The sequence below is a fragment of the Misgurnus anguillicaudatus genome, chromosome 20 (assembly GCF_027580225.2).
Source record: "Misgurnus anguillicaudatus chromosome 20, ASM2758022v2, whole genome shotgun sequence".
In the NCBI taxonomy this organism is placed as follows: Eukaryota; Metazoa; Chordata; class Actinopteri; order Cypriniformes; family Cobitidae; genus Misgurnus; species Misgurnus anguillicaudatus.
The window spans coordinates 32,174,560-32,188,403 of NC_073356.2; the positions used below are offsets into that span (position 1 = coordinate 32,174,560).

The 13,844-nt window shown below is 37.0% G+C and overlaps 1 protein-coding gene across 5 annotated transcripts in view; it reads left to right on the forward strand.

The window, feature by feature from the left end:
* Positions 1-13,844, forward strand: part of pvrl2l (PVR cell adhesion molecule related 2 like) — a 204,684-nt gene that overhangs the window by 84,787 nt on the left and 106,053 nt on the right. For all 5 annotated transcript variants that reach the window (XM_073858547.1, XM_073858549.1, XM_073858550.1 and 2 more), the window contains exons 2-4: positions 9,502-9,611; positions 9,909-10,152; positions 12,394-12,687. In XM_073858547.1, coding sequence (XP_073714648.1) covers positions 9,502-9,611; positions 9,909-10,152; positions 12,394-12,687 — 648 coding nt within the window. The remainder of the gene's footprint in view (positions 1-9,501; positions 9,612-9,908; positions 10,153-12,393; positions 12,688-13,844) is intronic.

The following is a 13,844-nucleotide window of genomic DNA, read 5'->3' on the forward strand; positions in this document are numbered from 1 at the left end:
CTACACAAATAGACCTATTAATAAAAAAGACCAAGAAAAAAACAAGAGAAGACGTTCAACTTCTGGCTATCAACGGCAAAACTTTATGCAACTCCTGCAATGCTCGCTCCAACTTCGCTACGAGAAGAATCAACAAAGGTCGTGCACTGTCGCAGTGGTGGTGACATGATGGGTCAAATGTCATATGTTGCGCGTGTAATGGTACTTTAGGGGGCGTGCACACCAAAGCTTTTACGCCCCGCCGCGTGTTTTCAATTGATTCCAATGGAGACTCTGCGTTTTTCAAAAAAGCCGGCGCTTTGCGGTTTTTCCACTCTCGGCGCTGAGGCCCACGTGAAACTATTAGACCCGAACCCGCTCGGGTCTTGGTCCGACCTCAGGTTTTCGGATCTAAGTGGACTCTACTGCACACACGCCAGAGTCCTGCGACGGGTCAAGTACCTGTGGATATAACCATAAAAGTGTCTAAAACGGGTGGATTGTGACATTCCTAAAATTCACAGGCAGGGATGCGGGCGGATAATTAACTCTGTGCTGGCAGGTAGTAGCGTGCAAAATTTGTATGCTTGGGTTGCACACCAAAACTTTTAAACGTGGCTGAAATGCCTGGAGGACACCGAATACCGGCTGTTTTTTCAGCCGCGCACTTTTTAGTTGTGATACTTGAGCTGTGAGCCGGTTGGTTGTTGTGATACTTGTCCCGCCCCTCCTCCACTGTGATTGGACGCCGTGTGAGAACTGACATCGACGAGTGGAGCTTTTCACCCAAAGCTGAATCGCTTTCAACTCTTGACGCTCAGACACGGTCGAGTATAATATTAGCGGCATCAAGTCTCGGGTAATTTAAAATAAGTGTGTTTTTGCTGAACGGACCCGAGACGACCCGAACTATCTCGCGTGTGTGCGTCAATGTCCTTTTTAAACCTCTCGTCTGTTTGCTTTCTGTCTGGCTTCTGCATGTGGGGCTGCAGACTGCACACACGTCGGTGCCATTTATATTCGGGTAAAAAATGCCACTGGTTCGGGTTGGACTCGGGTCTAAGCTTTGATTGTGTTTACAGTGCACAATATAACCTGTTCATGTTTCACGTGTAAAAAAAGTGATATTTTTCACACAATTTGCTTGCTTTGAAAGGCAAATTCTGTTAATGAAAATATATCGACTGGCAGTGAACTTTGAGCTTTATCATTTTACAGGTATTATTTATGCTATTATTGCAACATTACACACTAACTAGGGTTTAAAAAATGGGATCAGGAAGAACGTGACCTTTAAAAAAATATTTATGCACGTCGGGTTCGGGTAAAAAGTGATTCAGGTCATTTCAGGTCGGGTACATTTCTTTGGACCCAAGATGACATCTAGTGAGCAGAAAAGCTTCTTTTGCATCAAAGTGCGCTGAATTGGTGAACGATGCACAGTGACACAGGGTTTCATGCAGAAAATTTGTTAGTTAAGGTGGTTTTTGGGGCCGGGGGGTGACAATCAAAAGAGCCGGGGCGTACATATTGCGTCATATTGATACATATTGCGTCATGGTGAAAATGAAAATATTTTTATTTAAAACACTCAAATAAAACTTAATTACTATGACAGAAAATGAACACATACTAGATTATTAATGAATTAAATGTTTTTTACCTCTAACGCGAATAGCTGCGTAATGAAGTGAAACTAAAGGGTTAATAAACACAAACTAAAGCAGATGTTGTAGAATGTCTGGCGAACGATGATAGATGCCGCAAAAAATGTCAAATCTGATTATTTCCCACTATTAATTACATTATTTTAAAGAAGTGTAACTACTGTAGCATATAAATAATGCACATAAATAAAGTGAGCAAGAGCACTCAATTATATCTAATCAACAGGCATGTGAAACCTAGCTAGCAGGTTGCTCAAACAACAAAATCACCAGCTAACTTACTTTAAATTTTTAAGAACTATAGACTAATACAATAACATCGCATGCACGCTGGCGGTTTGAAGCGCGTCCGTGCTATTCTCAGAGATGTTTTATCAACTGGCTGATCCTCCAGACAGTGATGGTCCGGACCACGTCTTTCTCATTTCGGCCAGGTGGCAAATTTAAAAAAAATTTTGGACTACCTAGTTAAGGTGGTAGGGTTTCCCAGCTTAGGCGGGCCGCCCCGAACTGCAAAGTGCTGCGGGAAACCCCGGTGACACCATCTGCAGCAAGTTGATGTTGTAGGTCTTTGAAGGTGGTCTGTTGGCTGTTTTTGACCGTTCTCACCATCCTTTTGCCTCTCCAATATTTTATATTTTAGGCCTGCCACTTCTGGCCTTAACAAGAACTGTGCCTGTGGTTTTTCATTTCCTCCCTATGTTCCTCACAGTGGACACTGACAGCTTATATCTCTGCGATAACTTTTTGTAGCCTTCCCCTAAACCATAATGTTGAACGATCTTTGTTTTCAGGTCATTTAAGAGTTGTTTCGACGCCCCGATGTTGCCACTTTCCAGAGGATAGTCAAAGAGAACAACAACTTGCAATTGGCCACCTTAAATACCTTTTCTCATGATTCGATGCACCTGTTTATGAAGTTCAAGGCTTTATGAGCTCACCAAACCAATTGTGTGTTCCAACAAAATGACAATGGTGGCCAAATTTATGCACCCGTCTAATTTCGTTTTGATACATATTGCACGTTTTCTGTTAATCCAATAAACCCGATTTCACTACTGAAATATTACTGTGTCCTTCAGTTATTTGATAGATCAAAATTAATTTGATCTGATCCAAACACCCAAATATAATAATAATAATTGGCAGGGGTGCCCAAACTTTTGCATACGACTGTATAAAGAGCAGTATATTTTTATAGTTAATGCAGCTCAAATCTTTATTTGTGGGTTGGTTTTTGCATAAGATTTACATAAGTTACCTCTTAATCATTAATCTTTGTTAAACCGTAAATATGAAATGGGGAATTTATTTTAGTTAATGTGCAAGTAGGTGATGCCCAAAAGCATCCCTGTGGTGCTTATAAATGAATATATTAATGACTTGAAATGTGAATATTATATCATGAATAACTAATGAGCTTTGCATCAGGTACATGAAGCTTATATGCTTTTGTTAAACTGCTTATTTTCTCTTAAATGCCTTTGCGTTTTATTTAAGCGCTCATACACTGCCTATTTCTGTTCATTTATCATCCTTAAGTAAAGCCTATCAGCACCACGCAGACACCCCGACTGTTTCAGAGGTATTAAAACCGGTGCAAATAGATCAGTGAAGAAATATGAACAGAAACACTTGAACACAAAAGAAGAGGGGAAACATGGATGTGCATGCAAATGAGATACTTGATGCACATTTTTCTTTACTGTATCTTCCCTTTCTCCTTTCTTTTTCGATTTACCTGAAGACACACATCATGGAGTTGTTTCATTTACTGCTACGAGGACTTGCAACCAGAAACCTCTTACATCTACATTCCTGCATATGACTCATTTGTTGTAGGGAAGGAAAGAAATAGAGTTATAAGCCAAAGATAGACGAAAACAAAAGTGGAATAAAGCAGCGAGAGAGAGAGAGAGAGAGAGTGAGGTAAAAAGAGCGAGAGAGTGAAGAAATGCTTTGTGTTTCTGTTTCTTATTTCAGCGAGCTGGTCTGACAGGCCATTGTGTTCCTTCAGGGGAAATTCTGCTACATTGAGTCACACGCAGGCTCTGTAATGAAAACACACAATTCCTGACATTAGAGCCCTGAATACAGGCATATACCTACACACCATGATTCAGTCACACAAAGCTGTGAGAAAATGCCTGTTGTGTACCCATATTGCCATTCTTGGCGCAAAACTTCTGAAACCTTACGCAACCTTTTTGATGGAAGCATTAATAATTGAAAGTAAAGTAGATGCCTGAAGTTGGATGTAATACAGATGGCTCTTTTGGTAACTGAACTCTGACCGCTACATTTGCTATTCGTATAATCCTAAACAGCCTGCTTATTCTCCTTAAAGGGATAGTTTACCCAAAAAATGCAATTGTGTCATTTACTCACCCTCATGTTGTTTTAATCCTGTATGAGTTTCTTTATTCGGTTAAACACATATGAAATATTTTGAGTAATGATGCCACACAGTTTACAGTACCCACTTGAATAGTACAAAAAAAAATACTATGGAAGTTAATGCGTTTAACTGCGTGTTTACTATCATTTGTTAAAGATTTTTAGAACAGAATAGACCTTTTGCGAGTAGACGTCACAGTTACGTCACTGCAAGCTGCGTGCACAATGTGGTAGAAGAAAAAGAGTGGAAATGAATTAGACACGATTGAAACAAGCAAAAGAATTTACTAGAAAATGTCTAGGGTGGCCTTAATTTTTATAAAATGCCATTGTCGAAGACACCATTTGAAGATAAACGTAGGTGTTTATGGTTGCAATAAGCCCTTAAATGGACAGATTGAGTGATGAAATCATCTGAAAATCTTTTAATAATTAGAATAATTAGAGAAGATCTCCGGTGTTCTGTCGAAGTCTGTTTTTTTATAGCGATTTCATCACATTACGTTTAGAAAGATTAAAGATTTGAATTGGTTATACTGAAAAAACAATATCATCATTTATTAAATATTTCATGATTGGTCCGTTTCCTGTTATTTTTTTTACCTCATATCTTAGCTTGTTTTCTTCCTGTTTGTTCTAAAATTATTATGTTTACATACTTAATAAATATATAAATATAGCGCACACACACACACATGATGTAAAGTTTTATTAATATATAAACAGGCCTATGCATATTCATTTGTATGTAAACATAATAGTTTTATAATAGTTTTAGAACAAATATGTAGGCTATAAATATAAGGAAGAAAAAATGAACAATGAAATGAAATATTAAATAAATAATATTATAGAGAATACATGATAGTATTGCTTTATAAGTATTTATGTACTTTAGCGATTCATAATGTAAAATAATTGGTTTACCAATAAAGAACAATACATATACATTACATACATGCACACATATTAGTAGCCAAGCCATTTAAACTTTTTATTTATCTAAAAAAATAAACGTAACGCGATGAAACGCTATAAGAAACATTACACTAAAGGGAAACAGACTTCGACAGAACACTAAATAACAATTCACACTAAAACACTTCACATTGCTACTGCACAGCAGTCACGTTCTGCCACCAGTTGGGCTCCGCCCACAAAAAACATCATCTCTGTTTGCAAACACGCAAAAGGTCTATTAAGAAACTCGTACAGGATTAGAACAACATGGGGGAGAGTAAAGGGCCGTTCACATTATAACGTTAACTATAAAGATAAATATATTGGCGTCCACATCATAACGATAACTTTATGCTAATTCTCTCATGCGTGCTGCATTTATGCAAATCACTTGTCTTTAATGGCTTTAACTAATATTGCATGTTTCTTGTAATAAAAACGTTTGCAATTGTTGCAAAAGTGTCACTGAATATGTAAATATGCATTGCATTTACACAGCGGGTAACCAGCAGATGTATTCAACGCACTGCGTTTCGCGTAATTCTAAACCGTGAATCTAGTAGTTTGTGTAATAATATCTTACCTTTTGGCGTAATCGGTGTGGGAGGAAAAAAGCATTACGTAGTGAATTTCAAAGCAACTGCATCAGTGCTGGATACCTGAGGGAATTTTATGTTATGGACTTCAGCAATGAGCTCCACTGCCATTTCGCGTGCACTTGAAGTTCAAAGATTTTATTGGCTGTAAATCGTTCAGCAGGTGAGAAATAAACCCTCAGAAATTGTTCAATGCATCTTTATCATTATAGTTGTGGTGTGAACTCCGCTATTCTCTTTAATATAAAATGATTTTCGAAACTTTATTTTTTATAGTTATCGTTATAATGCCCTTAAACGGCCCTTAAATAATGACAGAATTTAAATTTTTGGGTGAACTATCCCTTTAATCCCACATTTCTTTTAACCATGTTTGCACCTGGTACTAAATCTGACTTTTTCCATGTTTAAGTGCTGTAATTGGGTCCCCAGTGCTTCTATCGAAGAAAATGTGGAAAAATATTAACCCAGTCACTTAGTTTTGGTCGACCATTCTCTGCAAGCATGTGAAAAAATAGGTTATTGAAATTTGGCTCCTCTTGTGATGTCAGAAGGGGATAATACCGCCCCTTATCTGCACTATCCAGCCACAGCACTGCCATTTAGTGCAGAGATCAGCTCATTTGCATTTTAAAGGACACACCCAAAACGGCACATTTTTGCTCACACCTACAAAGTGGCAATTTTAACATGTTAATTATCTATATGGTATTTTGAGCTTAAACTTAACATATGTACTCTGGAGACACCAAAGATTTATTTTACATCTTATAAAAAGTCTTGTGAAATTGTGAAAGATGCATTTTGGTCAATCGGATCACAAGTGGATGAGAAAGAGACTTGGTATGTGGGCGAGTCCCTCTGCTTTCTTTATAACATGGATTGTGGGAGAAATGTCGGCTTTAAGTCAACACCCACTAATATTATGTCAGAGTACCGCAGCTTGTGTTAGTAAACATCCTGCACAAAGTTTTGTACGTATATATGTAAGAGCTTTCTCAGATATTTCAGAGCGATTGGTAAAATAAGCTCACGCAACTTTCACACATTTGCAAATACAAATCGGCAATGAGCAGCTGCTTTTATTTTGGAAAATATAACCTAAAGACCGCACTGAGAGTCAAGTCAAGACCACTGTGGTCGTTCGAACACATTCGACCACGAGCGTCTACACCACAAAAGCACTTACGTCAAATGTGTTTTCAACGACTTTTGAATGTGGTCGAAAGTGGCCAAGATAAAAACTGTTTAGACCCTGTTTACACCTGTATTTAGACTCTTAGGGGGATGGTTCACCCAGAAATGAAAATTATGTCTTTTTCTCGTCCTCAGATTGTTCTAGACCTGTATGAATTTATTTTTTCTCACAAACACTAAAAGGATGTTTTGATGAATGATGGTAAGCACACAGCTCACTGACTTCCATAGTAGAAAAAACGAATACGATGGAATTCAATGGGTACCTTCAACTGTGTGCTTAACATCATTTATCAAAATATCTTCTTTATCGTTTATCACAATACTTCCATATTTGTTTTCCTACTATGTTACCTGTATGAATTTTTTTTTTCACAAAAACTAAAAATATATTTTGATGGATGATGGTAAGCACACAGCTCACTGACTTCCATAGTAGAAAAAATGAATACGATGGAATTCAATGGGTACCTTCAACTGTGTGCTTAACATCATTTATCAAAATATCTTCTTCTTCATTTATCACAACACGTCCATAATATTTGTTTTCCTACTATGTTAATGGTTACAATCAGCTGTGTGCTTACATCATTTATCAAAATGTTCTCATGCACATAAAAACAACATCTCTAGGACTTGTTGGTTAACTCGTTGGTTAACCGGTGACATTAACAGTGCCCTGGCATAAAAAACAGCCTAATCTGCATTCTCAGCATAATTCAGCTAGATATCAATATGTGTTCAAGGAAATCCCATATAGTAGTGAAATATTTATCAGTTGACAGATTAGATAGCTTTAACAAAAACATATTAAGTACACACTCATAAATGCTTGCCCAATACATTACAAGGGTGTTGGCTTTGTATACGTACTGTATACAGTATAAAACAACATATACAGAAAACAATATTTGTTTTTTCTGCTCCATACACTGCCTTGAGCAAACATATCTTACTGTTTGAAGCTTTGCAAATCTTTGGCCGTATCGATTTTAATGTCTTTGTAGAATATGAGCCTTGTTCAGTACAGCTGAGGTCTTTTCGAGACAGTGCAGGAATTTTAACCTGAATGGAGGAATGCTTATGCGTTTGAAGCTGGTGGATTCAAAGCATTTTTCTCGTATAACAAGTCAAGCCATGTTTATGTATAATTTGATGTAGTCACGACCCTGTATTTGATAGCGCTAATCCTCTCCGGGGCGCCAAGCAATTTGAGGTCTGTCTTTAGAGTGTGTTTGGGTGCGCTGATAATGTTTCTGTACGTTGTGAAGTGCTTGTGTGTGTATGTGTGCGCCTAGCCGTTCCCTATCCAGCATGTGTATATGTAGCAGATCTTCCGCTACTCGCTGGCCTTTAACTCCAGTAGCTCCAGCTGGAGGTCTCTCACTCCTCTCCATAGGTGCTCGCATGAGTCTGCACACCACCCTAGCCAAAACGTGGGTTGTTTATTTTAACCTGCCTTTGAATAGGATTGTGTGAGAAAAAGAGGGATGGTAAAGAGAAAGTGAACTTTGCGGTCTGTGCCGACACAAAGATTAGAGACTGAGATCATGGCGGTTGGGTTAAACTTTTCTTAAGCGTAAAGGATCGGCATTGCTGTACCAGACGTGGTCTTTGGCTTTTTGTTTAAGAATCAGCGAGTCGTAAGACTGCTATCAGGTTATGGAGTTTACATAATCATAGCATTCACTTTTATGGCATCATAAATGTCGCAGGACATTATGATGTTGTGATCACTTGCCTGTTTAAAGGACGGAGTACAGTTTCAGAAGCATAATGTAATTTCGAAAATGATTTTAATGGTTTAAAATTAAATTACTATTTCTTTCAAAACTAGGATAGGCAGAATTCATCTCTTTTTGTCTGTGTTACGGCAATAATTTGCATGTGCACATTCAGATTGTAGCAATATGAGGTGTTTGTCACACAAATAATTGGCAATTATTGCTAAAGGTTCCCTAGAGAGACGTTAGCCGTGATTATACAGAACAAAGTTCTAGGTAAAATAAAAATCGACCCCGTGTACTTTCTTAATAAACATTTCGGGTGTTATCGATTAAACCGTGCACATTATCCCTGTGAAAAAAGTCTTCATAATCTTTCATTAAAAGGTAATAACAGCTTCTGCAACAGCTTTTCTTTTCTGTCGATCTCACGAGGTCCTTTTATTTATTAACCCCTTAACTACAACCGTCTGTCATATAAAAAGTGCTCTGCAACATATAATCAATTCACAATGGATACAATCACGTACATTTTTCATCTTGGCTTCCACTTGTTTACCAGTTTTTATGTTCAAATAAGTCCTCTCATCCAAAGTCATTTGTTCAGCGCAGCTCTGATTTGTATCTGTGATCCGTGTATAGGGGATGATGTGAGGTAGCACAAACTTTTTTTTCCCCCTTTTTAATTATGGGCAATCAAAGCTGGATAGGTCTCTGAATGTGCAGACTGTCCTGGCATGTCAATACATATCAATCCAAAGACCTCTTGTAAGGTTTTAATCACTCCAAGACTGCAGTTTTTTCCCGAAGGAAGTCCAGGCCGAGGAATATGACGCTGAGTCACTTCGGTGTGTTTCTTATTAGGGAAAAGCCTGTCGGCTGGGTTTCAGTTTCAAAATTTTGACTTGTTCCTAATCATTTGCAGATTTAAAACTTGCAATGCTGGAATGTACTAATCTTTCCCTTTTTCCTCTTTGGCAGGGGTCTCGAGTCAGCGTGTTCGAGTTGAAAACGAAGTCACGGCGTACCCAAACAGTTCTGTCAATCTGCGCTGTGAGTTCCAAAACAGCGGCACCACCAAACTCACACAGGTACAAAGAAAAGCTTTGCAATTGATCTTAACAGAATGCGACTGTTTGCCAATGATGAGTAATTTGTGGGCGGCCAACGAAATGTGTTTTTTCTTTTGCTCGAGGCAAGCTCCGAGTCCTAAAGCGTGCAATTAACCTGTAGGAGATGGCTTTTATCACTTTGCACTTTGTTGTGTCACACCTGGTTAGGACAATTGATGATTCAGTAGATGCGATCCGTTCTTATTGCCCCGCAAATAGGTGATTTGTTAAAACTAGACGCAGTGCACGGATTCAGTCCCACGTTTTGATTTCCAGGTCTCGTGGATGTTCGAGCGCGTTGAAGGCGACAGACAAAACATCGCTGTATACCACCCCCAGTATGGACCGAGTTTCCCTAATAAAGACTTTGAAGGCCGAGTACAGTTCACGGTCAGTACCCTGGAGAATCCGTCCATCAAGATCGACAAAATGAGGATGACGGATGCGGGCAGGTACATCTGCGAGTATGCCACTTACCCCAGCGGAAACGAGCAGGGGACGACCACTCTCATCATGCTGGGTAGGTTACATTATTTGCGTTATTTATAGGCCTGCTGCAGTGCTTTTTAAACACAGACTGATCTTGTTTCAATTCGTGCCTTTAGACCATAGCTACTCGATATAAAATGTATAGGTTTTTTTTATAGTTATGTATTTGCGATAGGGCTGCAGGATGCTATCGAAATGGTCAAAATACTGCAAATGTGCACATAACTATTATTTATTTATTTATATTAGTTATTAATTTATTTATTTATTTTAGGGCTGGGCAAAGATTAATCGCATACAAAATATTTTTTTTGCATAATATGTGTGTGTGCTGTGTGCAATTATTATGTGTATTTAACCAAACACACATATTAATTTCGGAATTTTTTAATTTTATTTTTTTAAATAGAATTTTTTTATTTATATATCATATAGAATATATAAAAATATAAATAAATAAATAAATAAATATGTGTTTGTATTTAAATATACATAATAATTACACACAGCACACACTCATATATTATGCCAAAAATCACTTTTATTTTGTATGCGATTAATCTCGATTAATCTTTGCGCAGCGCTAATTTATTCATTTAAAGGGATAGTTCACCCAAAAATGAAAATTGTCATCATTTACCCACTCTCATGTTGTTACAAATGATGACAGATTTTTCATTTTTGGGTAACTAACCCTTTTAATTAATCTCAAAACATTATTGTACTGAATATCTTGTAGCGCATAGTTTAAAAAAGTTATCGCATATCACATTATTTTTAATCAAATGCGAGATTTTTTGCACCATTTTAATTGAAAGACATGAGTAATTCAAGCGCTTTATTTAATATTTACCCGGGTGATTCTCACGAAATCCGTGTCCAGCATCAGAATAAAAAAAACCCTTGAAGCCAATTTTTTTTGCACATATAAGATTGAGGTCTATAACTATTACTATAACCATTATTTTTAGGGGATTTAAAACATACTTTCTATAGACCGTTTCAGCAGTAACAACATAAACAAGCGGCTTTAGCGGTCCGCACGTAACTTCCGGTAAACTCCGCTAAGAATAAATAACAACAAAGTTCTTTAAACGTAGTTTATTTATATAACAAGCACAAAAATAACACATAGCTTACCTAGGAAACCAAAACATTTGTTATTTTCAACGAGGCATTTGTTCAAGAGATCAGTTTAGCAACTAGTCAGACCACTAAAAAAACGAAACCGGAAGTAAAGTTCGGATCCAGACGTGTATTACGTTCGTCCGATGAAACCGTCTATAGACTATTTAGTGTGTTATCCCAGAATCAACAGTAATGTGTTGTTTTTAACACATCCATTCTAAGAGTGTATTCGGATTGTTTGTTTTAATTTAATGCATTTAAAAAAAACATTTGTGAACATGTTTGAGCGGCGATGCAAACAAATCTTTAATTCTGCACTTTAAATCTGTTTAAAAGAAGTAATTTGCCGAAATGAATCAAACCCCGGCGCCATTTGTGCTAGTGACGATAAATCTGAGATACTATTAAATATCTCAGTCTGCAAGGGACTTAATCAGCAAATAATTCTTGCACTAAAAGCACTGCGTTATTCATAATATTGCATCATTTTATATCCCCAACAAAATCATGTCAACTACATCGTAAATATTCAATCTATCAGAATAGGCCTGGTACAGACCACAAATGCATGTCTCAAGATTGATGCCTTAGCTGGAAAATCTTTAGCAAGTTTAGTGCAATTAGGAAAGCCCAGACACTGAGGCATGCTAAACTACATTAGCTTTACTCACAGTAGCGTTTCTTCTGTCTGCTTTAATGCTTATGTTTCCCATTAGCTTGATTCATCATTTCAATGACTAAGCTGAAGCTATCATCAGAAAGCGAGTGATGTTGTGAATCATTTCTTCGTCTGTTTGTTATTCTTTGTGGAGATGTGTGCAAGCTTCTCGCTCTGTTTGCCCTCCATGCTTACCGCGGTTACATAAAGTAATACATTAGCTCTGAACTCGTTCATTTTGTGTGGTTGTTTGTGACATCTCTTTCTCTCTCTCGTTCTCTCTCTAACTTGTGCTAGTACTTTTTTTCTTTTTCTGACCTCGGTTTCTCTCAAACAAAATAAAAAAACAGAACAGTTCAGTTCCTGTGTAGCTCTGCCGCAGGCCTTTTCTAGCTCAAAAGTTTTCCCTTCTTGATTTATAAAATATTGTCATTTGAAAACGAAGTCTTGATCATAACCCTTTTCGAACCTTTTTTTCTCCCTCAGCCAGACCCAAAAACTCTGCTGCCCCCGTCACAGTGCAAGCCGGCTCTTCTGAGGTAGTCGTGGCACGTTGCGAGGCAGCCCAGGGAAAACCCGAGGCTACTATCTCCTGGAATACAAACATCGCCGGCCGCTATAACCACACTTCTGTACCTGAGAGGGATGGCACTGTGACTGTGAAGAGCGAGTATCGGATAGTCCCGACTCCCAACGAAAATGGAAAAGAAATCACTTGTGTGGTGAATCAAAGGACGCAGAGCGAACCTCAGTCATTCGCCTTGAAGCTGGTTGTGCAGTGTAAGAGATATACACAAACTTACACGCTGTTAAAGCGGTTAATTCCTAGTAAAACACTTAGTTTTACAAAGTTTTTTTTAAGTCTCTTTTCCCCCATTTTTTTCCCATACAGTAGTTTAACTTTTTAGTTTCCCATATTTACTCTAGTTTGAGTTTAGTTTTTTATTTTAGGATTTATTTTAGCTTTATTTTAAATGTTTTTATGTAAACATTTAATTTTTAGCTTCATTTTAACTGTTTTATATAAACATAAATGTGACATTTTTAATGTGAAGGTGGATTATAAAGGTTTTAGATTTTTTAAATCGTAAGTTTGTTTTTATACTGTACATAACGACAAACAATTCAATCGTAATGTTTTTTTTTTTGGATAGTTTTGAAGTCAGGAAAATGCCTTTTTAGTTTAGTTTTACATTTCCAGATTGACACAAAAATTTTAATTCTGTGTAATTCGTAACTTTTTTTGGCAAAACTAAACAAAAAATAGGTACGTGTCGTTCAGTGTTCAAAACCATCTCCTTGCCTTAACACGATGTACAGTGCTACACTTAGGATTAGGGATGCATATCAATTAATCGCGATTAATCTATAGCAGAATAAAAGTTTTTGTTTACATCATATATGTGTGTGAACTGTGTATAATAATTATGTATATATAAATATGCACACATGCATGTATAATTTTAAGAAAAAAATATATTTATATATTAAGTATTTATATTTATATATAATATAAATTATACATAAATATACAAATGTATATACACATGTAAACATTGCTTAAATGTATACATGCATGTGTGTGCATTTAACTATACAAAGTTATTATACACAGTACACACACATATATGATGTAAACAAAAACTTTTATTCTGCTATAGATTAATCGCGATTAATTGATATGCATCCCTACTTAGGATAATGATTTATAATTTGAGTTGTCGGGTCAGATTTAATAGGAAATATTTTTTTAACAAAGTAAAAATAAGTACTTAACCTCGCGACGCGCACTTATTCATGGGCGGGATGATGTCAGTTTTTTTAACGCTGCTAACAAAATCTATATAGCCTACTGTCTACAAACATTAATAATATTAACATTACTATACATCGTTTAAAAGGCATACAGGTTTAGCATCAGTGTATGGTCTCTGTTT